The 27405-nt window shown below is 43.8% G+C and overlaps 1 protein-coding gene across 7 annotated transcripts in view; it reads left to right on the top strand.

Moving 5' to 3' along the window:
- cacna1bb (calcium channel, voltage-dependent, N type, alpha 1B subunit, b) overlaps nt 1-27405 on the top strand; it is a 224881-nt gene that overhangs the window by 156186 nt on the left and 41290 nt on the right. For all 7 annotated transcript variants that reach the window (XM_071350768.1, XM_071350763.1, XM_071350765.1 and 4 more), the window contains 14 exons: nt 3651-3723; nt 4048-4165; nt 4490-4557; nt 4666-4772; nt 6544-6606; nt 11574-12287; nt 12406-12608; nt 13746-13872; nt 14030-14159; nt 14504-14563; nt 14814-14920; nt 22763-22859; nt 23758-23918; nt 26429-26566. In XM_071350768.1, coding sequence (XP_071206869.1) covers nt 3651-3723; nt 4048-4165; nt 4490-4557; nt 4666-4772; nt 6544-6606; nt 11574-12287; nt 12406-12608; nt 13746-13872; nt 14030-14159; nt 14504-14563; nt 14814-14920; nt 22763-22859; nt 23758-23918; nt 26429-26566 — 2166 coding nt within the window. The remainder of the gene's footprint in view (nt 1-3650; nt 3724-4047; nt 4166-4489; nt 4558-4665; nt 4773-6543; nt 6607-11573; nt 12288-12405; nt 12609-13745; nt 13873-14029; nt 14160-14503; nt 14564-14813; nt 14921-22762; nt 22860-23757; nt 23919-26428; nt 26567-27405) is intronic.

Genomic DNA, 27405 nt, shown 5'->3' with positions numbered 1-27405 from the left:
AGGACATCCAGCCAACTGTACACAACTGTGGGAAGTGTTGGAGTCAACATGGGCCAACATCCCTGTGGAACACTTTGTATAGTCTATTCCGCAATGAATTGAGGCTGTTCTGAGGGCAAAAGGGGGGTGGGGGGGTGCAACGCAATATTAGGAAGGTGTTCCAAATGTTTGTTATACTCAGTGTATGACTGTATGTAACAGCTATTGCAAGTGCTAAGGTACGTCCATCAACATTGTTTTGATGGATATTGATATTGTTCAACAATTGACAAAACTGTATGAAAAAAAGTGCTCCTATGAAAATGTGCATCTTCTCTGAACACATGTACTGTATGAAGTGTAGAAAACAAATGATCAGTCGGTTGCAGGGGACAGTAAGCATTTGACCGTGTTAGAATTGAAGAATCATCATAAGTAGCATTTATCTATAAAATGGGGTTTGTGCTTGTTCTGTGGGATGACCATACATCTCCGCATTGCATCTTTATTTCATTCTCTCACTTCTTCAGTTTCAAGACTACGGACTCGGGTTTTGCCACGTTTGTTCCTCAAAATGGAGGAGGTCATTTTAAGATGGGGTGGGTGTTCTTGACAACTCGATAGAGCAGCATTTCCTCTCTCTCTCTCTGTGTGTGTGTGTGTGTGTGTGTGTGTGTGTGTGTGTATGTGTGTGTGTGTGTGTGTGTGTGTGTGTGTGTGTGTGTGTGTGTGTGTGTGTGTGTGTGTGTGTGTGTGTGTGTGTGTGTGTGTGTGTGTGTGTGTGTGAGTGTGAGTGAGTGAGTGAGTGAGTGGGAAGGTCATACAAAGGACCTGGATAACCTTGTGAATGAATGTGTGTGCTGCTAAGATGAATCACAACAGGTTTTCACAAAATACTTGGGCATGTCTTATTGCTTACAGCCTATATTATTTATTTACTTAATTTAAAAGTATCTGTTTTTTACCTCTATTCCGCTGAGCTTTGCATTGATTGTAATGTAGGATGTTGACCTGTCTTGTTTTGTGTAATAACTATAGTCACAGCTACAGACACACAGCTACCTCTGATGTTCAGGTCTCTTCTACATGTCCTCATTCTCTGACTGCCTCCCAAATGGCACACTGTTGCCTTTATAGTGTGCTACTATTGACCAGAGCCCTATGGGCCCTAGTCAAAAGTAGTGCACCATGAAGGGAATAGGGTGCCATTTGGGAAGCATTGTCTGTTTTTCTGCACTATACCATGTAGATAGTTCAGGCATCACATCAGGAGTGCTGTAAAGGTTGGAGCTATGGAGCTGTGTGGCTCCCTCCATGGTGGCTTGTGTTTCCTGGTGTTGCATGGCTCTGTATTATTTTATGACTGTCATATATAACAACCTTCACCGCCATCTCTTAAACCACTCCTCACCTGAAGCCTTGGCATGCACAGTGTCGATCCCCACATTCTCTCAGAACTCTATTGTACCTGTGTATAACATTATACAAGGTTCTGTTGGTGTGTGTAGGGGTGTGTGTGTAAAGGTTTCAAAGAGCAGGTTTGAAATAGAGAGTCAGACAGAGAGATAGAGAGAGACTGTAGTGTAACTGTAACAAGGTACAGTAACAATGTGAACGCCTGGGTCTTGAACTCTGTTTTTGTTTCTTCTCCTAATTCTAATTCTACATCATACTGTCAAATCAAATCAAATCGTATTTGTCACATGTGCCGAATACAACAGGTGTGGACCTTACTGTGAAATGCTTACTTACAAACCCTTAACCATACAATGCAGTTTAAAGAAAAATAAGAGTTAAGAAAATATTTATAAAATGAACTAAAGTTAAAAATAAAAAAGCAACAATAACGACGGCATATACAGCGGGTACCGGTACCGAGTCAATGTGCGGCGGGAAAGGTTAGTCGAGGTAATATGTACATGTAGGTAGGGGTAAAGTGACAATGCACAGATAATAAACAAAGAGTAGCAGCAGAGTAAAAAAAAGGAGGGGGGTCAACGCAAATAGTCTGGGTTGCCATTTGATTAGCTGTTCAGCAGTCTTATGGCCTGGGTGTAGAAGCTGTTAAGAAGCCTCTTGGACCTAGACTTGGCGCTACGGCACCGGTTGCCATGTGCAGAGAGAACAGTCTATGACTAGGGTGGCTGGAGTCTTTGGCAATTTTTAGGGCCTTTCTCTGACACTGCCTGGTATAGAGGTCCTGGATGGCAGGAATCTTGGCCCCAGTAATGTACTGGGCCGTACACACTACCCTCTGTAGCGCCTTGCGGTCGTAGTCCGAGCAGTTGCCATACCAGGCAGTGATGCAACCAGTCAGGATGCTCTCGATGGTGCAGCTATAGATATTTTTGAGGATCTGAGGACCCATGCCAAATCTTTTCAGTCTCCTGAGGGAAAATAGGTGTTGTTGTGCCCTCTTCATGATGGTCTTGGTGTGTTTGGACCATGATAGTTTGTTGGTGATGTGGACACCAAGGAACTTGAAGCTCTCAACCTGCTCCACTACAGCCCCATCGATGTGAATTGGGGTGTGCTCGGCCCTCCTTTTCATTTCGTCTCTTTTGTCTTGATCACGTTGAGGGAGAGGTTGTTGTCCTGGCACCACACTGCCAGGTCTCTGACCTCCTCCCTATAGGCTGTCTCATCGCTGTCGGTGATCAGGCCTACCACCTTTGTGTCATCTGCAAACTTAATGATGGTGTTGGAGTCATGCTTGGCCACACAGTCATGGGTGAACAGGGAATACAGGAGGGGACTGAGCACGCATCCCTGATTGGCCCCCGTGTTGAGGATCAGCGTGGCAGATGTGTTGTTGCCTAACCTTACCAACTGGGGGGCGGCCAGTTGCAGAGGGATGTGTTTAGTCCCAGGGTCTTTAGCTTAGTGATGAGCTTTGAGGGTACTATGGTGTTGAACGCTGAGTTGTAGTCAATGAACAACATTCTCACATAGGTGTTCCTTTTGTCCAGGTGGGAAAGGGCAGTGTGGAGTGCAATAGAGATTGCGTCATCTGTCGATCTGTTGGGGCGGAATGTAAATTGGAGTGGGTCTAGGGTTTCTGGGTGTTGATGTGAGCCATGACCAGCCTTTCAATGCACTTCATGGCTACCGACGTGAGTGCTATGGGTCGGAGGTCATTTAGGCAGATTACCTTGGTGTTCTTGGGCACAGGTCCTGCCATCTACATAAAGAAATCACTCAAACAATGACAGTCAAGGAAATAAATAATTGTTCAGTGCAGTTTCTATGTGCATGTTGTAATGTTTGGGTGTTTTTGATGGAATCCTTCCGATGCTAAGAAAACATGTATTGAAGCTTACGGTAGCCAAGAGTGTGCATACTATGTGTATTTGTACTGATAAACAACAGGATGGAGATCTGTTGATGCATTGAATTAGTTATAACTGTTTATTTGTTGGAGAAGAGAATGTCTGCCAGTTGATGTCAGTTGGCAAACATTAAGTAATTCAGGGTTGTTGTAGCATATCCAATGACTGCAAATGTCATGATAATGGATTTACACATTTCAACTGCTGTGACCATAAAATGCACTACGCTCAAACCTACATGTAGATGGAAACCCATGTATCTGATTCTGAACGTCCTGCCTGTCCTCTCTCAGGCCAAACGTCTTCTATTTGACTCAATCTGTCCATTGTTCTTTCTCCAAGGTTTAATTTTGAAGAGGAGACGCCGACGACCAACTTCGACACTTTCCCGGCGGCCATTCTCACCGTCTTCCAGGTACTCGGTCTCTCCTTCTCTCCATTTAATGAACCAACTAATTTGGCCTTTCACTCTGGAGCTATTTCCTTCGGAATGTTGGACTAGATTAAACAATTGTGTTTTGAACAAAGATAATTTGCAATTAGTGGAATTTGTTGGTCTAACTACTTTTTGTCTCTGTTTCCAAATTACTCATCTTTCTGTTACCCTGTGTTATACTTTTATTTAAAGTATTAATTGTTGAAATGTTGACCCTACAATATAACTAAATATTTTGTATTCTTCATTTCATACACTGAACAACAACTACATTTTCTATTCTATCTCAACGGCCAATGGCAGATTTTGACTGGCGAGGATTGGAATGCAGTGATGTATCATGGTATTGAGTCCCAGGGGGGCGTACGGCGGGGAATGTTCTCCTCGGTCTACTTCATCGTCCTCACACTCTTTGGAAACTGTATCCTCTCTGACTCTCCGAGTCGTGCCATTGCATGGATATCAGAGATTTAATCTGCCTGAAATATTCATACAGTTAAATATAAATATCTCATGTCAAGTGCTGCAATGAGAGCTGTAAACTTTGACAAATTATTTCCGTGGGGGGGGGGCATGCTCCTGGACCCCCTTAGGAGGGTTCCCCCAGTGAATTCTGTCCATTTCCACCTCGCACATTTCCACCACACCCGGTCTGTTGCTGATGTTTGGTTGCAATGCACCACGGCTCAGCCGTGAAATCCACTAAAATCTTGTCAAGGTTTTTCCTGAGCTTAGTTCCAACCAGACACGCTCCTGAACGTCTTCTTAGCTATCGCCGTCGACAACCTCGCCAATGCACAGGAGCTCACCAAGGTAAGTCTGATGAACCCAAGGAACCACATTCTACCCAGGGAACTTTTAAAGAACAATTCTGAATAAAATGACCCTTGGTAACCCATCCCTTATGGTTTATTGGTCCAGGATGAGGAGAAGCAGGAGGAAGAAGCCAATAAGAAGCTGGCCCTGCAGAAGGCCATGGAGGTGAAGGAGGTCAGCCCCATGTCAGCAGCCAACATCTCTATCGCTGCGTAAGTCGCCCACCCCCCAATCCCATGTTCTCCAAACATGGTCTTTTGTGTCCCCCCCCCATTCTGACACCAGCATTTCGCTATATTGTCAAGTATCAGATATAGCTGGTTCTGCATATGGTCAATGTGCTGTTGATGTCTTGGCTCTGATCACTGTCTCTCAATGTGTCTCTGTTGTGATTATCGCCTCTGTCCATTTACATTCTCCTAGCTACACAATTGACATGTCTGGCATGTTTCTATCTCTGTGTGTGTGCTTTGATGATGATCCTTCTCTTTCTGACAGGAGTAGATGATTGATCTGAAACGGATCTCCAGTCAGCAGTAGTTTCTCTCATTGGCCGTTCAGTCTTATTTTGTGATCATCGATATAACTGATTCATGCATTAGAGTCTGATGGAGTCAATCAGAACATTGTCAACATCAGCAATCTTCTATAACCTTTTTACTGTATCTAACCAAGCAGCCATGCCCTCTCCCCACTGGAATTGGCTATAGGACTAATTCATGAATTGTGTCATTTTCAGCATTAGGGATGCCATTATGTACTAGGTAAAGATGAGCTCTATTGACAACAGTACTCTATAAAGAATATTGACAAAACATTTTGACAGTCAATAAGTCATTGGTTTGTACATGACAATGCATCAGTAATGTCATTCTCAGCCCAGGTGGGACACATCGTCTATTAGATGTTCATGACATGTCCTCTGTGTCCTGACTGTGAGCCCAATGACCCGGGCACGTATTGAAAAAGACCCTCAGAGTAGCAGTTCTGATTTAGGATCCTTTTAGCCTTTACCACCATAATGAATAAGATAATATGGATAGGAGGGACCTGGTCCAAGATCAGCACCCCTACTTTGTGGATACGGGTCTAGGTCAGAATGGTGGTTAGTTTCAGAAAACAAATCTTTGAAAAAATGAAATCAGATGACCAAATTACAGACTATTTTACTTCTTAGTCAACCAAGATGAATAAACACATTTTAGATTGACAGTAGCCTACTGCATCAATCCTGATGATTGCTTTTGAAGATGAATTTGCCATAAATAGCCACTTGTTTTATCTGTGCTTTTATCTGATTTTCATCTTTGTAACATAGAATGATTAAACCTTAATGAGGTCCATTTGTCAGTCTATTTCAAAGCTATGTTGATCCAGGACATTTTCATTTTTATTTTAGATATCTGCGTAAAATGCAATTTTACAAGGCTTTTTACTTTTGATTAAGGGAATCCATAATCATCTTTTATTCACAAAAGTAATCATGATGTTTTTTAAACAAAGACCATTGTCTGTTTGATTGAAAATGTCACTCTTACGTTTGAAAGGCTTTGTAAACTCATTGTGTATTGAACTTTGCAAATCCACTTTGATACCATTTCTTTAATTACGTTGACTTGAGTGTTATTTCTTCTGAAAGTTTTCAGTTTTATGTCTTTAGTAACACTTCAGTGAAGGGGTTTAGTATCAATATATATTTGCACCCCTCGTAGTCACTTGACCCCAGTATGTAACAGTGTGTGGTGTACAGCACTACAAAGTACAGTACTACAAACTATCTATACTGTATAGTGTACACTACCCCTACTGCTGAAGTGTTAACCACTACTGTAGTTGTAGCTCTGTTGGACTAGTCCTTCTTGTTCGTGGAGGGGACAGGTGGACAGACACTTTATGGAGTCCACCTCTTCCCACCACATCCTTTTGGTGTGTGTCTCATCCTTTCTTTCGTTTGTTTTTATTGTTTTTGTTCTGAATGTGCAGTTTTGTAAAGCAAAATCGAGATGCACTCTCTCGCAGCTCGTCCGTCTCCAGCGTGCATTCACCGTGAGTTTTTGCTCTCTGTTACAATGTTACAATATTTTTACGCCCTCTCCTCTCCTTCCCCGTCTTCTCGCCCATACCCGCCTCCTTCTGCTTCCCCTTTCGCCTTGTTCCTCCTCTCCTTTTCCCCCTCTTCCTCGCCCCATCCACTTCTCCATCTCTTCTTTCCCCTCCTCCTCCACCTAGCCTTCCAATCCCTCTATTAAATCACTCTCTCCATTCTTGTGATCCTTCCAGTCCTCCCAGAGTGTTGAGATAAGCTTGAAACTGGAGAACCCAGTGGTGGCTCACTGGTGGCTCTCATTATAGATTGAGATTTCAAATAATAATACTTGTCTTATTTACTGAAGTTAAGGCAACTGTGTGCGTGCATGTGTGTAAATGCATGCATGTGTGTAAATGTGTGTGAGTGTGACAGTGCGTGTGTTTCTGAATACTGAATATTTCATTGTGCATAGCGCCAGCTTTCGTCTGCACTGTGTTGACGTCTGAAATGATGAGAGTTTAACCTGAGCTTTAGTGAATAATTGCTATATAAATATTAAATGTCTCAGAGCACGGTCAATTCCCAAGACATTTTGTCAGTTTTACAGCTTGTGTTTTTTATACCCCAGGGTTTCACTTCTTCAACACACTGGGTGAGGACCAAACGAATTATAGTACAGTAGCCAAGGGGTAGTATGCCATACTAGACAAATCAAATAAAGTGAAACATAGCATTACGTTGATTTAACCTCTGACCTCTTTGAAATTACATGAATTTGGCTTTGCTGCTTACCTGACACGTCTTGATCATTTGTTGCCAATTAGTAACAACTCTCATTTCTAAACGTTGTGGTGTTGTTGTTGCTAATCTGTGTGTATGTTTCTATCTTGTCCACGGTAATCTCTCTCTCATACCAAAATCACAGCTTACATGTCCGTTTGTCGCTGATATGTCTTATTTGTCTATGCCTTGCATAGACAGACAGACAAGTTTGTCTGTCTGTCTATTGCTTTTGTTGTCTGTCTTACTATGCTATGTCGTCCTCTTGTCTTTTAGGAGTTTGATCTATTCCCCTGCCCGTCTAGTCTTGAGTTACAGGTGACACAAAGAATGCAACTTTACTAGTCACACATACATACAGTTGAAGTCGGAAGTTTACATACACTCAGGTTGGAGTCATTAAAACTTGTTTTTCAACCACTCCACACATTTCTTGTTAACAAACTATAGTTTTGTCAAGTTGGTTAGGACACCTACTTTGTGCATGACACAAGTCATTTCTCCAGCAAATGTTTACAGACAGATTATTTCACTTATAATTCACTGTATCACAATTCCAGTGGGTCAGACGTTTACATACCCTAAGTTGACTGTGCCTTTAAACAGCTTGGAAAATTCCAGAAAAGGATGTCATGGCTTTAGAAGCTTCTGATAGGCTAAATGACATCATTTGAGTCAATTGGTGGTGTACCTGTGGATGTATTTCAAGGCCTACCTTCAAACTCAGTGCTTCTTTGCTTGACATCATGAGAAAATCAAAAGAAATCAGCCTAGACCTCAGAAAAAAAATTGTAGACCTCCACAAGTCTGGTTGATCCTTAGGGAGCAATTTCCAAATGCCTAAAGGTACCACGTTCATCTGTACAAACAATAGTACGCAAGTGTAAACACCATGGGACCATGCAGCCGTCATACCGCTCAGGAAGGAGACGCGTTCTGTCTCCTAGAGATGAACGTACTTTGGTGCGAAAAGTGCAATTCAATCCCAGAACAACAGCAAAGGACCTTGTGAAGATGCTGGAGGAAACAGGTACAAAAGTATCTATATCCACAGTAAAACGAGTCCTATATCGACATAACCTTAAAGGCCGCTCAGCAAGGAAGAAGCCAGTGCTCCAAAACCACCATAAAAAAGCCAGACTACGTTTGCAACTGTACATGCGGACAAATATCGTACTTTCTGGAGAAATGTCCTCTGGTCTGATGAAACAAAAATATAACTGTTTGGCCATAAATGACCATCGTTATGTTTGGAGGAAAAAGGGGGGGGCTTGCAAGCCAAAGAACACCATCCCAACCGTGAAGCACGGGGGTGGCAGCATCATGTTGTGGGTGTGCTTTGCTGCAGGAAGGACTGGTGCACTTCACAAAATAGATGGCATCATGAGGTGGAAAATGATGTGGATATATTGAAGCAACATCTCAAGACATCAGTCAGGAAGTTAAAGCTTGGTCGCAAATGGGTCTTCCAAATGGACAATGACCCCAAGCATACTTCCAAAGTTGTGGGAAAATGGCTTAAGGACAACAAAGTCAAGGTATTGGAGTGGCCATCACAAAGCCCTGATCTCAATCCCATAGAAAATTTGTGTGCAGAACTGAAAAAGCTTGTGCGAGCAAGGAGGCCTACTAACCTGACTCAGTTACACCAGCTCTGTCATGAGGAATGGGCCAAAATTCACCCAACTTATTGTGGGAAGCTTGTGGAAGGCTACCCGAAACGTTTGACCCAAGTTAAACAATTTAAAGGCAATGCTACTAAATACTAATTGAGTGTATGTAAACGTCTGACCCACTGGGAATGTGATGAAAGAAATATAAGTTGAAATAAATCATTCTCTCTACTATTATTCTGACATTTCACATTCTTAAAATAAAGTGGTGATCCTATCTGACCTAAGACGGGGAATTTTTACAAGCATTAAATGTCAGGAATTGTGAAAAACTAAGTTTAAATGTATTTGGCTAAGGTCTATGTAAACTTCCGACTTCAACTGTATATTCATACTGTACACACAGAGTCATACAATCAAAAACATCTAAAAACATGTGTACATAGAAACCATCATTGAAATGATTCCTTCAGGCCTCCCGAGTGGCACAGCGTTCTAAGGCAATGCATCACAGTGCTTCAGGCATCACTACAAACCCGGGTGTGATCCCAGGCTGTGTCACAACCGGCTGTGACCAGGTGTCCCAAAGGGCGGTGCACAATAGGCCCAGCGTTATCTGGGTTAGGGGAGGGTTTGGCCAGGCGGACTTTACTTGGCTCATCGCGCTCTAGCGACTCCTTGTGGCAGGCTGGGCTCCTGCAGGCTGTCTTTGGTCGTCAGTTCAACAGCGTTTCCTCCGACACATTGGTGTGGCTGGCTTCCGGGTTAAGCGAGCAGGTGTTAAGAAGTGCGGCATGGCGCATGACTCGACCTTCGCCTCTCCCGAACCCTTTGGAGAGTTGCAACGATGAGACAGGATCGTAATTGGATATCACGAAATTGGGGAGAAAAAGAGGGTAAAAATAGAAAAAATTATACCATATCCCATGGCAGAGGGAACAAAGGGTTACTTGCCTTGAAATCTATATTTCCCTCCCAACTTCATACTAATCCACTAGATATTGGCCTTGGTATTAAGTTCATGTTAAAACCTAGCCTTTGTCTGAGTCCAGCCCCATTTTTCCTGTTCTGTGTTTATTCATGTGGTCTAGTCTGTCAGGCATGATAGCTTTACCATTAAGAGAGTAAAGGAACTAGGAGATCAATGTGAGGTATTTTCAGCTGCTGGTGTGAGGGGATGGAGATGAAAGCTGGCTGCCCCCATTATGCAGGTCAGGACTGGCTGCTCACAATACTGGAGAATTGTCAACTGTTGTCATCTACAGTACTAACAGATGAATCGATGAAACAGGAAGCATACGCAAGGAGAAAATGACATCCCTAACGAAACAACACCTCCACTTTGCTGATCCACAACACAGGGGCCCCACAAGGCTGCATGCTCAGTCCTCTCCTGTACTCTCTGTTCACCCATGACTGCGTGGCCACGCACTCCTCCAACTCAATCATCAAGTTTGCAGACAACATAACAGTAGACCTACAGCATCCGATGTCACAGGAAGGCCAAAAGGATCAACAAGAACATCAACCTCCCGAGCCACGGCCTGTTCACCCCGCTATCATCCAGAAGGCGGGATCAGTACAGGTGCATCAAAGCTGGGACCGACAGACTGGAAAACAGTTTATATCTCAAGGCCATCAGACTGTTAAATAGCCATCACTAGCCGGCTACCACCCGGTTACTCAACCATGCACCTTAGAGGCTGCTGCCCTATATACATAGACGTGGAATCACTGGTCACTTTAATAATGTTTACATACTGCTTTACTCATCTCATATATATATATATATATATATATATATATATATTGTATTCTATTCTACTGTATTTTAGTCAATGCCACTCAAATTGCTCGTCCTAATATTTATATATTTCTTAATTCCATTCTTTTACTGTTAGATTTGTGTGTATTGTTGTGAATTGTTAGATAATACTGCACTGTTGGAGCTTTGAACACAAGCAGTTCGCTACACCCACAATAACATCTGCTAAATATGTGTATGTGACCAATAACATTTGATTTGATTTAATGCAACCATCACATGTTCTCACATGCCTGTTAGACCTCACAGGGAACCGTGGTGCTTCTGGTCCAAACATGGCCAGTGTGCATCCCAAATGGCACCACCCTATTCCATAGTGCACTACTTTTGACCAGGGCTCTGGTCATAAGTAGTGAACTATATAGGGCATATGGTGCCATTTCAGATGCAGCCCATGTGTGAATCTGTAGAGGGTTTGGGTGAGCATGTTTTAAACCCAAGCGTGGTACATGACAAGTTTACTATGGGGAGTATTTGTGTTGGTACATCCATAAAGACCATCTTGTGTCTCCAGCCAGCAAAGTCCCACTGTTGTTTGTACAGCAACTCAGACCATATGGGAGAAATTAGCGATTTGTTTTGTGTGCAAGTTGTGAAGCTCAGATGCTCATGGGTTGATAGCAAAATATGCTTGTGCTATGGATGACATAAAACACCATTGATGCCAAAATAGGAGAGCTACAGGTGAGCTGCTACTTCACTCTAACACCCTGTATCCCTCTCACCCCTCATATTCGTTCCCCTCCCCTGTCCATTGGCCCTGCAGTAAGGAGCAGCAGAGAGCCAATAAGATAATGTCAGTGTGGGAGCAGCGCACCAACCAACTGCGTCGAAACAACCTGAGAGCTAGCTCCGAGGCTCTGTTCAACGAGCTGGAACCCGAGGAGCGTCTGCGTGTCTCCTCCGCCCTCCACCTGCGCTCCGACATGAAGACCCACAATGACCGCCCCCTAGTGGTGGAGCCAGGTAACGGGGACAAACCCCGACCCCCCGAGGAGGACAGAGACGGAGCAGACTCCCAGCAAGAGGGAGGAGACGCCCACGGCCCACAGCCACGCAAGCACTACCGTCACCGGGAGAGGAACGGGGAGAATGGGGAGAGCAGGCATCACACCCACCACAGCCGCAGTAGGGACCACTACCACCCAGACGGGCCCCGGTCCAAAGAGGTCAAGGGGGAGAGGAGCCATAGTCGAGAGGGGGGGCAGGGCCACAGGCACCATCACCAGGCTGGATCCCCAGAGGAGGGGGTTAACGGAGGGGGAGAGGGAAGGGAAGACCGCCACCACCACTCCGACAGACAGGGGGACGGGGCTCTGGCTACCAGGGACAGACTGGAGAGCAGGGGCCGGGGCCACAGGGAGGAGAACGGAGAAAGGAGGAAGCACCGCTCACGCATAGTCAGGGCCCAGTCAACACTGGATGGAGACGAGTGCCGAGAGAACGGAGAGAGAAATGGAGACAGGGACCAAGGACACAGGTGAGACCAGTGCTGACTGACCAACACTTTCTCAATGTGCTTTAATTACCTATTTTTACTAAGTCATCACCGCAGAGCTTCACTGATGTGCACAGGCTGCGTTTTGAATGTTTTGCAGGGACAGGCAGACCGACTCTCAAGGGGAGAGCTTGGCCACCAGTCCTGTGCAGCCTCCTGCAGGTCTGCAGGCTGGAGAGAAGCAGGAGGATGCTGACAACCAGAAGAACAGCCACAGAGCCAGCCAGGCAGGCCTGAACAGCAACACTGTCCACATCCCTGTCACCATCACCGCCCCATCCAGAGAGACCACCATCATACCCAGTCAGTACCCTAGTCTCTATCTTAGTCCAGGAGTTTTTTAACTTTTCTTGCCCAGGGACCCACCGCCAAGGCAAACCAGCAACCCAGTGACCCCCCCCATCATATGTTAGCAAAACAAATTGTGAAGGATAATGGCAAGTAGAAGTAATTAACATTTAAAAATGATAAACAGATTCATTATTCTGACCTCCTCACAGTTCATTGGAAGAGGAAGTGTAAACTCTAACATAGTCTATTACCTAGAAAGGCATCTTGGCGGCGTAGAGAAAGTGTTGCTGTTGTAAAGCACATTTTCAGCATTTCTTCAAATTTTCTCATTGAACTTATAGAAAATGTAGCAATTTTGAAGCCAATTTTCAGAAATTCTATACTTTGGCATGGAGCTGAGAGACAACTATACATTTTGCCATGGCTAATGCTGTGTTCCTCTGCTCAAACATTAGAACACTTTTAATGGACATGTGCCCCGAATGCCTGTTTTTTTTATTTTCAATTCTTGACTGTCTAGCTTTTATTTGATTGTTAGTTCTCAAAGATGATATTATGAAAATTATAGTTAAATCTTTTTTGTGTGCTTTCTGTCTGTTTTTGGTCTTCAAAGTTGACACTGAAATAGTTTTTCCATCCCGTAAATTGCCACTTAAACGGCCTGCTTAAGAATTGTCTCCATATTAAAGGGATAGTTCAAGATTTTGGCAATGAAGCCATAGATCTATTTCCCTAGAGTCGGATGAACAGGAACAGTTTGCATGCTAACTGTTCCTGTAGGCTTCCAGTCATTGCGCTAAGCCCAGTTAGCATGGGCTAGTGAAACAACCTCTAACTTCCTTCATGCTGGACGCAGTGACATAACAATGGTGGGGGGGAAATGCCCACAACCCCTAGGAGGCCGCGAACCCTAGTTTGAAAACCCCTGCCTTTATCAATACCCCAGTCTGTACCCCAGTCAGTCAGTTCCCCAGCCATAGGCTGCAGGGGAAACACTTGGGTGAAAGTGTAGTGTAACATTAGGTTAGTATGACTGATCAGTGCCTGATCAGCTGTGTGTTGGTTATGTTGTAGTGAAGGTCTATCATGAGTTCTTTCTCTGAGTGTAATCTCTCTCTCTCACTCTCGCACTCACTCTCTCTTTGATAGTGGATAACATAGACTTTGAGAGCCTCCCCCTGAACGAGGAGAAGAAGGACTTGGAGCAGGAGCTGAAGAACGGCCCCAAACACATTCTCCCCTACAGCTCCATGTTTGTGTTTGGACAGACCAACCCGTAAGTCATGTCCTGAGACAGGGAACCTGTTGGCTAGTCTAGTCTGGGCTCTAACTGTTTCTGCATTTCTATATTGGGTGCCACTCAGTATTATGTCAGCGTTTTGAGAGGGTATGTTGAGTGCACTCAGTGAGATTATCTGTGCTGTGCTGTTCAGGGTGCGTCAGCTGTGCCACTACGTGGTGAACCTGCGTTACTTTGAAATGTGTATACTGTCGGTCATCACCATGAGCAGCATAGCCCTGGCTGCGGAGGACCCTGTGCAGGCCAATGCACCACGCAACAACGTGAGTCCTGCAAGAGTACACACACACACACACACACAGCTGGGTATTTGGGTACGGAAGCCTGAGGAGCAGTCCCTACTAGCACTGAAGGAATTGCCTCCAAATCCCAGAACCCTCTCAGTCTGACTAACTGACTAGCTGATTCATTAGGCCTGATTGAGCTGCCAGAAGCTTCTAGAATTTCTGCTAATTTCACCTGAAAGTTATACTTTGTGAGAGTGCTACAGACACAAAAATAGTAATAAATATGAGCTGAGTGCTGCTAAGGTGATTGCCTGCTGTGTGTCTTGAGGAAGAGGAAAGAAGACTGTGTGACATCTGACTGAACATTCAATCATTTGCAGGTGCTCAAGTATCTGGACTACGTCTTCACAGGAGTGTTCACCTTTGAGATGGTGATTAAGGTGAGAGGTCATACTGGTGAAATGGTTGGAAATAGACACAACAGTTTCCTCAGTTTGAACACACAGAGGTACTCTCTTAGGTTACAGCTAGAATTAGCTCCACTGCAATGCTGCCTAGAGGTGGTTTCCTTTTAAATACTGCTATATTACAATATATCCAAGACCCAGGCTCCTTGCTGAAGTGGTAACATTCATCCATTAACATTCATAATGTGTATAATCTTCCTTATGACTTTAACTCTGTGTGTAGATGATAGACCTGGGACTGCTCCTCCATCCTGGTTCTTACTTCCGGGACCTGTGGAACATCCTGGACTTTATTGTGGTCAGTGGAGCTCTGGTGGCGTTCGCCTGCTCGTAAGTACACACTTGACGTACTGTATGTTCTTGTGCCAGCTGTAGGTGGGGTTAAAGGGGCAATCTGGGATTCGAAAAACCAAACAAAGCAGGCACCTCACCATTTGTTTTGGTAAACAGCTGAGGAATGGGGCTGGAGAAATTGAGAAACTTAAGTCCAAAAATGTATGTACCAATCCCTGATTGCCCCTTTAAATTGATTACAGTATTATTACTGTTTCAAATCCTTTTTCAGCCAACAACACCTCTCCCCTACGTTGTCACCTCACAGTCAACACACTGACTCTCCAGCTGGCGCATCTACAAATATGCCAGTCTGGGTGGTGCACTCACTCATCCGCCACAGCCCAAAACATTCCCCCAAACCAACCTCTCTGTACAGCTCTCAGGGGCTCTAAACCACTTTGCCTGTGGTTATTTGCCGAAATGGGTTGTTGCTCAAACTCTTCTTTTAACCTTTAATCACCCCTCCCATCTGTGTAATAGGATGTGTGTGATTTGGTTAATGAGCGTGAGGTTAAGCTGGGAAGGTGGGCGGGGGCTTCGTCTTAGTGCTAATGTACAGCAGTTGTTCTCTCCCTCCCTGGTACTGAGGGAAATGTTATCAGGTACTTCTATGGCAAGTAACACACACAGTCTCAGACATGCACACACAAGCACAAGTACACACAAAGACAATAAAGGGAGGTGAAATCCAGTCTTTTCAAGCATGCCGACCAGTAAAAGGAAATGGTGTATTCTCTCCCACGACCAGCTCAGTCAGTTATTTTGCACCCCAGTGGTGTCATGGTGGGGCTAATGTGTAATAACCTGTGAAGTAGTCAATTGTACCACATTAGTATTGCTGTTGTCTATCTTACTCTTCTCTCTTTTTCTGAACTGTAGCCTATTGTATATGGATGGTTTTCTGTGTCGCTGACTGTCTCTTTCTCATTTAATTCTGTCCCTCCATCTTTCTCTTGTGGCTTGGATTCCTTTCAGGAGCTTCATGGGGTAATGCCTTTGATTGCCTGCTTTTTTCCCTCTGTCTCTTTCGTCTTTCTTGACAGTTTGTCTCTCTCTCTGTCTCTCGTTCGGTCTGTCTCTCTGTCTGTCTCTCTGTCTGTCCATCCGAGTCAACAGAGTCTATGCCCAACATGTAGCCAGCAGCCTCACGCTCATTTCTCAGGCTTTTTGCTTAGTTAGCCTGTATAGCTACGCATCTATAGATTCACCCTCATTATATTACTGTAGATTATTGGGTCACATTCTATTTAGATAGTCCCATATAGATACTCTACAGATGGTCATCATACTATCTGTTGATAAGCAACTGTTGCTAAGGTTACAGTTAGGGTTAGCTGTAGAATAAGGGTAAGGGTTAAGATTAGGATTAAGTTTAAGTTTAGGGTTAGGTTAAGGTTAGATTTAGGGTTCGGTTTAGTGGATGGTTAGTTGAAATGTTGTTGAAGGTTATTGAACATCTACAAACCATCTACTTGGGACTATCCAAATAAATAGTTTCCTGTTATTCTGACCATTTGCATATGTTCACTTATTTACGCTTCCATTGAAAATTCACACTCATTATTGAGAGGGTGTTTTTGCATGTAACAGTAGTTTGATTTGATGTAGGTGCGTTTGAGGTGTGTGAGTGTGTGTGCCTCTTCATTGTGTGCGTGTCAATGGCTGTCTATATGCACATACATCCTTGTGAGTGTGTGTATGTGCATGTGTGTGAGTGTGTCTGTGCGTGTGAGTGCGTGCATGCGTGCGTGTGTGTGATAGTTGTCCCATAATGCTGTCTCAGTAGGGTATGTATGTTTGTTCCTCTCCTGGTGCTGTGGGATGCTGGTCTGCTGATAGGGAGGTTATCTGGAGGATACACTTCCTCTCCCTAGCTGCTCACATCACAGACAGACAGAACTGTGTCTCTTGTCGAACGTCATGTCTTGTCCTCCTTAATGCCATCTCACTGGAAAAACCTCCTGTCAGAAAATGAGGCTCGAGTCCCAAATGGCACCCCATTTACCAATGTAGTGCACTTACTTTGACCAGGGCCCATATGGCTCTGGTCAAAACGAATGCACTATGTAGGGAACAGGGTGTAATTTGGAACTCATTCTGGGTCTTCTTGTCAGAAACAGAAGATGGACAGCTAAAACTGTCCTTTTACTATTTTTTTCAGTCTGTTAGGTTTCTGCTCTTTTTTCACTTTGAACTTCCTTCCGTGTGCTTGTCATGATCTGTTTCTTTCTGCTGTGTTTTGATGTTCTTATTAAGTCTTAAGGATAACTAGCACCACTGTATCTCTATGGCTGTTCAACAGTAGTAGTGGTAGTAGTAGTAGTATTATTGGCTTAAAGTGTTTATTTTGCTCAGTGTTTATGTATATTTCTGCCTTTTTCTTTGTCTCTATGAAGCAGCCTTAATATCTTATGTGCTTTGTGTTTGTTCTCTGTGATTCGTGACGTGTGTTTGTTTGCGTGTCCTGTTTATCATTGCTTTTCTTCATCAGATCGCAACAAAGCGTGGCCAGGTGGGGACCTACCCTCTCTCTGTCATTGACCCCTGACCCCAAAAACGGTCCACTATCAACCTCCTCCATCGCATTCCAACACTCTCACTTTCTCTGCTGTACTGACGGGATACCCATTCCACCTCTTGCCCAGTCCCAATGAGGAACTATTGGAGACTCTTCCCAGTAGCTTTCAGAAGACAATCACTGATCAGATTCATCTCTGTCCCTTGTTGCCATTGTGTGCCGACATGCCAAAGTAAAGGACGGTTGTACAATGCCAACATTACAGTTGGAATTAGAATGACAGTATATCAAATTAATATTAATATATTTACAGTGCATTCGGAAAGAATTTAGACCACTTCGCTTTTTCCACATTTTGTTACGTTACAGCCTTATTCTAAAATGGATTAAATAGTTTTTTTCTCCTCGTCAATCTACACACAATACCCCATAGTAACAAAGCAAAAACAGGTTTTTAGAAATGTTTGCAAATGTACACTAACGTTCAAAAATGTTATTATATTTTTTTTTTGAAAGAAAAGCTTGTTTTTGAAAGAAAAGCTCAATTTGTCCAATTAAAATAACATCAAATTCATCAGAAATACAGTGTAGACATTGTTAATGTTGTAAATGACTATTAGAGCTGGAAACAGCAGATTTTTTAAAATGTTATATCTACATAGGTGTACAGAGGCCCATTATCAGCAACAATCACTCCTGTGTTCCAATAGCATGTTGTGTTAGCTAATCCAAGTTTATCATTTTTAAAGGCTAATTGATCACTAGAAACCCTTTAGCAGTTATGTTAGCACAGCTGAACACTGTTGTCCTGATTAAAGAAGCAATAAAACTGTCCTCCTTTAGACTAGTTGAGTATCTGGAGCATCAGCATTTGTGGGTTCGATTACAGGCTCAAAATGGCCAGAAACAAAGAACGTTCTTCTTAAACTCGTCAGTCTATTCGTGTTCTGAGAAATTAAAGCTATTCCATGCGAGAAATTGCCAAGAAACTGAAGATCTTGTACAACCCCGTGTACTACTCCTTTCACAGAACGGCACAAACTGGCTCTAACCAGAATAGAAAGAGGAGTGGGAGGCCCCGGTCCTTCTAGGCAGAGTTGCAAAGAAAAAGCCATATCTTAGACTGGCCAATAAAAATAAAAGATTAAGATGGGCAGAAGAACATAGACAATGGACAGAGGAACTCTGCCTAGAAGGCCAGCATCCCGGAGTCGCATCTTCACTGTTGGCGTTGAGACTGGTGTTTTGCGGGTACTAATTAATGAAGCTGCCAGTTGATGACTTGTGAGGCGTCGGTTTCTCAAACTAGACACTCTAATGTACTTGTCCTCTTGCTCTGGAGCTCTGTCAGAGTGACCATCGGGTTCTTGGGCACCTCCCAACCAAGGCCTTCTACCCCGATTGCTCAGTTTGGCGGGCCGGCCATCTCTAGGAAGAGTCTCGGTGGTTCTAAACTTCTTCCATTTAAGAATGATGGAGGCCACTGTGTTCTCGGGGTCTTCAATGCTGCAGTAATGTTTTGCTACCCTTCCCCAGATCTGTGCCTCGACACAATCCTGTCTCGGAGCTCTATAGACAATTCCTTCGACCTCGTGGCTTTGTTTTTGCTCTGACATGCACTGTCAACTGTGGGACCTTATATAGACAGGTGTGTGCATTTCCAAATCATGTCCAATCATGAATTTAACACAGGTGCACTCCAATCAAGTTGTTGAAACATCTCAAGGATGATCAATGGAAACAGGATGCACCTGAGCTCAATTTTGAGTCTCATAGCAAAGGGTCTGAATACTTAAGCAGATAAGGTATTTCTGTTTTACATTTTTTATACATTTGCAAAATGTTCTAAAAACCTGTTTTCGCTTTGTCATTATGGGGTATTGTACGTAGATTGATTGGGGGGGTCTGTAACGTAATAGATCTGGGACTGCTCCTCCATCCTGGTTGTAACGTAACGAAATGTGGAAAAAGTCAAGGGGTCTGAATACTTTCGGGAATGCACTGTATACTGTATTTATACAGTGGGGAGAACAAGTATTTGATACACTGCCGATTTTGCAGGTTTTCCTACTTACAAAGCATGTAGAGGTCTGTAATTTTTATCATAGGTACACTTCAACTGTGAGAGACGGAATCTAAAACAAAAATCCAGAAAATCACATTGTATGATTTTTAAATAATTAATTTGCATTTTATTGCATGACATAAGTATTTGATCACCTACCAACCAGTAAGAATTCCGGCTCTCACAGACCTGTTAGTTTTTCTTTAAGAAGCCCTCCTGTTCTCCACTCATTACCTGTATTAACTGCACCTGTTTGAACTCGTTACCTGTATAAAAGACACCTGTCCACACACAATCAAACAGATTCCAACCTCTCCACAATGGCCAAGACCAGAGAGCTGTGTAAGGACATCAGGGATAAAATTGTAGACCTGCACAAGGCTGGGATGGGCTACAGGACAATAGGCAAGCAGCTTGGTGAGAAGGAAACAACTGTTGGCGCAATTATTAGAAAATGGAAGAAGTTCAAGATGACGGTCAATCACCCTCGGTCTGGGGCTCCATGCAAGATTTCACCTCGTGGGGCATCAATGATCATGAGGAAGGTGAGGGATCAGCCCAGAACTACACGGCAGGACCTGGTCAATGACCTGAAGAGAGCTGGGACCACAGTCTCAAAGAAAACCATTAGTAACACACTACGCCGTCATGGATTAAAATCCTGCAGCGCACGCAAGGTCCCCCTGCTTAAGCCAGTGCATGTCCAGGCCTGTCTGAAGTTTGCCAATGACCATCTGGATGATCCAGAGGAGGAATGGGAGAAGGTCATGTGGTCTGATGAGACAAAAATAGAGCTTTTTGGTCTAACTCCACTCGCCGTGTTTGGAGGAAGAAGAAGTATGAGTACAACCCCAAGAACACCATCCCAACCGTGAAGCATGGAGGTGGAAACATCATTCTTTGGGGATGCTTTTCTGCTAAGGGGACAGGACGACTGCACCGTATTGAGGGGAGGATGGATGGGGCCATGTATCGCGAGATCTTGGCCAACAACCTCCTTCCCTCAGTAAGAGCATTGAAGATGGGTCGTGGCTGGGTCTTCCAGCATGACAACGACACGAAGCACACAGCCATGGCAACTAAGGAGTGGCTCCGTAAGAAGCATCTCAAGGTCCTGGAGTGGCCTAGCCAGTCTCCAGACCTGAACCCAATAGAAAATCTTTGGAGGGAGCTGAAAGTCCGTATTGCCCAGCGACAGCCCCGAAACCTGAAGGATCTGGAGAAGATCTGTAGGGAGGAGTGGGCCAAAATCCCTGCTGCAGTGTGTGCAAACCTAGTCAAGAACTACAGGAAACGTATGATCTCTGTAATTGCAAACAAAGGTTTCTGTACCAAATATTAAGTTCTGCTTTTCTGATGTATCAAATACTTATGTCATGCAATAAAATGCAAATTAATTACTTAAAAATCATACAATGTGATTTTCTGGATTTTTGTTTTAGATTCCGTCTCTCATAGTTGAAGTGTACCTATGATAATGTTTACAGACCTCTACATGCTTTGTAAGTAGGAAAACCTGCAAAATCGGCAGTGTATCAAATACTTGTTCTCCCCACTGTACATAGTTACAAGCATACTGTGTCATCAGAAAGTCCCAATTTACATACAAACATAATCTTAAATAGTGAAGGCGTTAGTGAGAAGGGCAGATCAGGAAGAGTGAATCGTGTTTCTGGGTTGAGAGAGCAGAAGGTTCGGAATAATGCAGATCATGTTCTACTGGGAGGCAGATTATTGGAAGACAGATCTCCTATCTGTAAACAGGAAATGCGCTCTCTCTCGGAAAGGGGCAACCAATAAGGCTGTAGTCATGGTGACCGAGGATAACCGCCTCGCATCTGGCTGCTGCAGCTGCACACACAAGGCATATCAGGGCTGATCTGAGCTACTTAATGTGAACACACACAAACATCCATTCTTCCTGCCTACGGCTCTTCTGAAAGCTATTGAGGAACGGTTCACTCGCCATCTAGACGTGTTGAGACCCTGGATTGATACGGGCGGGGGTAGACTTACCAGATTGTATGCCGGGGTAACCAGATCTTCAGAGCATGACTGTTGCATGCCAGTGTATTAGACTTAAAGCTCCCATTGGGTAAGAAAAAGTCAACACGCCCATTCTGTGTGGAACCATGCTTCTGTTTTCTCTAGTTATTGAGGTAGTTGTCTCCACTGAATACACCAACTGAATACACTAACTCATTGTGGGTTCAGTCCTTGAGATGGGTGCACAACACATACTGTATAGATCCAGTTTACGTGTCTTCAATCTTCCATTGATGGCAGTGTGAGATTTATTCCAAAGTATGAGGTGTGTACTTCAGTTCAGTATTCACCTCAAGTCATGATTTCAAACTGTATAGTGCAGTACATTGCACAGTGCTCCACTGAGAGTGGAAAGGCAGGGTTGCTCTCTCATCCCCTCTAGCAGAATCATGGATGGGTTACAACTTCCTATAGTCAGTTCTTCTTTGGAGCCTCCTAGTCCTCCTCCACTGGCTGTCTGGGCCATATTTCACACTGAATTTAGGAGCTCCAGCCCCATCCATATTGATGGACAGAGAGGACTGACTGATTTCTGCCTGTGTGAGAGGGGAGAGAGGCACCCTAGAGAGCTCTCTACAGATGAATATGGAGCCGCAGGCATTATCAACCTGCTGAGGAGCTGTGACCACACACACACAGTATTGTACAACTAACCTTGTGGGGACACACAATTCAGTCCCATTCATAATCCTATTTTCCCTAACCCTTATCCTAACCTTAACCCGGAAACCTAACCTTAACTCTAACCCCCCTAGAAATTGCATTTGACCTTGTTGGGACCAGTTGGTCAAATGTTTGTTTGTTTACTATTCTTGTGGAGACTGCTGGTCCCCACAAGTATAGTTAAACACGTCCACACTAGACATGCTCACACACACACACACACTAAAGTATTTAAACTCATAATAAACACACAGAATATACGATGGTGAGAGTATGTGGACAGCCACAGTGTGTAAATGTGACTGGTAGATTATTGTATTGACACCACACTCACTGTCTTTGACCAGTGTCCATCTGGCTCCTGAGGACTGTACTGTATATTGTCGCTAACAGGTTCTAAATTATTGTTTTGTGTGTGTGTGTGTGTGTGTGGGTGTGGGTGTGTGTGTGCGCGCGCGCTGGTGAGAGCCTGTGGGCCACAGCATAATGCCTATTCTCCTTTTGTTTAGTCTATAGTCACTAACTGTGGGCTTGCTCTGTGCAGAGGAACTAAAGGCAAGGACATCAACACCATCAAGTCTCTCAGGGTGCTGCGAGTTCTAAGGCCTTTGAAGACCATCAAACGACTGCCAAAACTCAAGGTAGCTACATCTGTTACCTGTTAGATCCGCTCTGACACAGCAGAAAAGCCACTTCCATGGCCAGTTACAAGTCCAACAAACACATACGGATGCACTCACGAACGTACACACACACCTGTGCCTCTGCAACACACACACACTGCAATTGCAGCAGCAGCCAGTGGATTAAGAACTCCCAAGTGATTTGTATGAGATATAAACTAATAAACTAATCACATCAGTGGGAGAGAAGAGGAGGGCGAGATGTAATGACTGATATCCACAGTGTCTATCTTCATATACCAGTTAATCATCCTCTGCCCGGTGACAAATGGGAAAAATGCTAACCTGTCTCACTCTTATCAGGACCCCGGCTCTGGTGTTGTCTCACAAAGACTAGACCAAAGTAATTGATGTGTGGAAAGGTAGTTGATCAGACCAAAGATAGCAGCACATTCTGTTAAAGTAATTGAGATGATTGAGATAGATCAGGGTTAGCAGGGAGGTAAGCCCTACTACTCCCTACCTCTGGTCCAGGGCATTACATGCTGCTTGCTGAGGCTGAAGGCTCAGTGTCAGCAAGCTGCACGTAACGCACTGGACTAGAGCTAACCACTCTCATACAGTTAGCTATTTGGACTGAGTGACATGAGTGACATAAAACATAACTTACTTCAGGGAGCAGCTCTGTGAGTTACTGTCTCATTCATTCCTGCTGATACATATTCATTGGGAAGATTTCAAAACATGCCATGACAGGTAGACAGTCATTCAAACCACAAACTGATCAACAGAGTGCTGCGTAGAGGCTGTGTGCATGTGTGTAGATGGGTGTTCACATGCATGCTAATGTGTTTGAGTGATTGTGTGTATGAGTTTGTGTGTACCTCTATTTATTAGTGTGTGTGTCCTCCTCCAGGCTGTGTTTGACTGTGTGGTCAACTCTCTGAAGAACGTGCTCAACATCCTCATTGTCTACATGCTCTTCATGTTCATCTTCGCTGTGATCGCTGTGCAGCTGTTCAAGGGCAAGTTCTTCTACTGCACCGACGAGTCTAAAGGTCTGGAGAAGGACTGCAGGTGCAGTACACACTCACACCATTGACACTGACTGGTATTGGATATGCCCTTACAAAAAAGAAACATGACAAAGTCACGAGAGAACAAATCACCTGAAAAATTTGAATATATTTTTCTTATAATATATAGTTGAAGTCGGAAGTTTACATACACTTAGGTTGGAGTCATTAAAACTTGTTTTTCAACCACTCCACAAATGTCTTGTTAACAAACTATAGTTTTGGCAAGTCGGTTAGGTCATCTACTTTGTGCCTGACACAAGTACCTTTTCCAACAATTGTTTACAGACAGATTATTTCACTTATAGTTCACTGTATCACAATTCCAGTGGGTCAGAAGTTTACATACACTAAGTTGACTGTGCCTTTAAACAGCTTGGGAAATTCCAGAAAATTATGTCATGGCTTTAGAAGCTTCTGATAGGCTAATTGACATCATTTGAGTCAATTGGAGGTGTACCTGTGGATGTTTTTCAAGGCCTACCTTCAAACTCAGTGCCTCTTTGCTTGACAATCAAAGAAATCAGCCAAGACTTAAAAAAAAAAAAATTGTAGACCTCCACAAGTCTGGTTCATCCTTGGGAGCAATTTCCAAACGCCTGAAGGTACCACGCAGCCGTCATACCGCTCAGGAAGGAGACGCGTTCTGTCTCCTAGAGATGAACGTATTTTGGTGCGAAAAGTGCAAATCAATCCCAGAACAACAGCAAAGGACCTTGTGAAGATGCTGGAGGAAACAGGTACAAATGTATCTATATCCTCAGCAAAACGAGTCCTATATCGACATAACCTGAAAGGCCGCTCAGCAAGGAAGAAGCCACTGCTCCAATACCGCCATACAAAAAGCCAGACTACGGTTTGCAACTGCACATGGGGACAAAGATCGTACTTTTTGGAGAAATGTTCTCTGATCTGATGAAACCAAAATAGAACTGTTTGGCCATAATGACCATTGTTATGTTTGGAGGAAAAACGGGGGAGGCTTGCAAGCCAAAGAACACCACCCTAACCATGAAGCACAGGCGTGGCAGCATCATGTTGTGGGGGTGCTTTGCTGCAGGAGGGACTGGCGCACTTCACAAAATAGATGGCATCATGAGGATGGAAAATGAAGTGGATATGTTGAAGCAACATCTCAAGACATCAGTCAGGAAGTTAAAGCTTGGTCGCAAATGGGTCTTCCAAATGGACAATGATCCCAAGCATACTTCCAAAATTGTGGCAAAATGGTTCAAGGACAACAAAGTCAATGTATTGGAGTGGCCATCACAAAGCCCTGACCTCAATCCTATAGAAAATGTGTGGGCAGAACTGAAAAGGTGTGTGCGAGCAAGGAGGCCTACAAACCTGACTCAGTTACACCAGCTCTGTCAGGAGGAATGGGCCAAAATTCACCCAACTTAATATGGGAAGCTTGTGGAAGGCTGCCCGAAACGTTTGACCCAAGTTAAACAATTAAAAGGCAACGCTACCAAATACTAATTGAGTGTATGTAAACTTCTGACCCACTGGGAATGTGATGAAAGAAATATAAGTTGAAATAAATCATTCTATCAACTATTATTCTGACATTTCACATTCTTAAAATAAAGTGGTGATCCTAACTGACCTAAGACAGGGAATTTTTACAAGCATTAAATGTCAGGAATTGTGAAAGACTGAGTTTAAATGTATTTGGCTAAGGTGTATGTAAACTTCCGACTTCAACTGTATATGTTTTTACATGAGTCAGAAACGTGTGAAGTTTCACATGTGAATTTTTCATGTGTTTTTCCCTCATGTGATATTTATTTTCCACCTGTTTATTTTTCACAACTTCCGGCTACATCCGGTCTCCCATCTGGTGACCGACCAGGACTGACCCTGCTTAGCTTCAGAGGCATGCAACCACTCTCAAATCCATAGACTACGTTATGGATGCAAGGACTGACCATCCATGATTTCAACATTATAGTTTTTAGTCATGTTTTGAGGTTATACAATGGTTGTTCACGTTTACTTTGTTTACAAACATTGGAGTAAAACAAGCTCATATTTTGTGTTCTAATGAGGTACGACAGTTAAACTGAACTCATGAGGCATTTCTATGCTATTTTCTTCAAGAATCAATGGATTCGTATGATTAATTTATAAGTCCAAAAATCTATGTAGCAACTAAGGATTGCCCCTTTAAAAGGCAGTGATCATCATACAGCAGAACTGTCGTAATTTGAACGTTATCCATTAACCTGCCCCATTTTTTCCGCGAATGTCCCGCAAAATCGTTCCCGTCTCGCATTTGGGCTTTTTAGATGTGGTCACAATTCCCTCAGTTGAACATTGCTACTGCAAAATGTTAACACCATCTTTTCACATGTGAAAATTAGATTTTTGCAGTTGGAGTGTTTTTTGTGAACATAGCTCGTGCCAATTTACCTACAAGATAATAATACAATACTGTGCTATTCTCTTTCTTTCTCTCTTTGTCTGTCTCTCTTTCTCCTCTCTCTCCCCCTTTCCATCGTTCATCAGGGGTAAGTTTCTCGACTATGACGGTGATGAAGTGGCGGCCCAGGATCGTGAGTGGAGGAAGTATGAGTTCCATTATGACAATGTGCTGTGGGCCTTCCTCACCCTATTCACCGTCTCCACCGGGGAGGGCTGGCCAATGTGAGTAGCCCACACCAGCCAATTAGCTGTAGAGAGAAGCTCAGGCCAGCCAATTACCTGTAAGGACCTAGTCACAACCACAGGCTAGCACATCACTGGTAATTAGCTACTCACATAACCACAGAATAGCTAGCCAATCAACTGTGAAGAGAAAGACAGGCCAGCCAATCCCTCACACGTGGCCTACTTACATTACTGCCGACTAGCCAGTCACTGGCAATGACCTACTCACATAACCACAGGCCACTCAATCTACACATCACCTATTCACATAACCACCGGCTAGCCAATTAGCTTCCCAAACAATTCCAGGCAGACTAGAGGGTTCCTATCGGGTCCATTGACCCCTATTGAATGTACACAATGTCCTTTACAAGACGAACATCCCATTTGACATCCATTCCGAAGGCCAAAGTGCAAATGATGTGGCGAAAATAAATGCTCTCGGGGTGAGACTAGGTGGGGTGAAATCCAGTGGGAGAGGTATGTGTGTGTGCGTGCGTAATGGCGTGCTGAGGTAATGTTCAGGAGGAGACAGCGCTAGTCAGTAAGATGGCCTTCATCATTCGCACGAATTTATGGCATGTAGAACCTGACCAGGGTTGGAGTTGAGGACACCACAATGTCTTAAGTGCTCTCCTCAGCTAGTCAGTCATTCATTGTCTCTCTCCACATCTCCTTCCTCAGGGAAATCATTACCCCAAGTACAGGGTTTAACAAGGGATACACAATAAAATGTAAAAGAGCTAACTAGCGTTAGATTAATCTTTAAATCAAAATGGCTCTATTCCCTGTGACTCGGCGAATAGGGCTTGAGAAGGGGTACTACAGCTCTTTTT

This window comes from Salvelinus alpinus, chromosome 18 (assembly GCF_045679555.1).
Source record: "Salvelinus alpinus chromosome 18, SLU_Salpinus.1, whole genome shotgun sequence".
Taxonomy (NCBI): domain Eukaryota; kingdom Metazoa; phylum Chordata; class Actinopteri; order Salmoniformes; family Salmonidae; genus Salvelinus; species Salvelinus alpinus.
The sequence above is the reverse complement of the archived record's forward strand: the minus strand, read 5'-3'. Positions and strand labels throughout refer to the sequence as shown.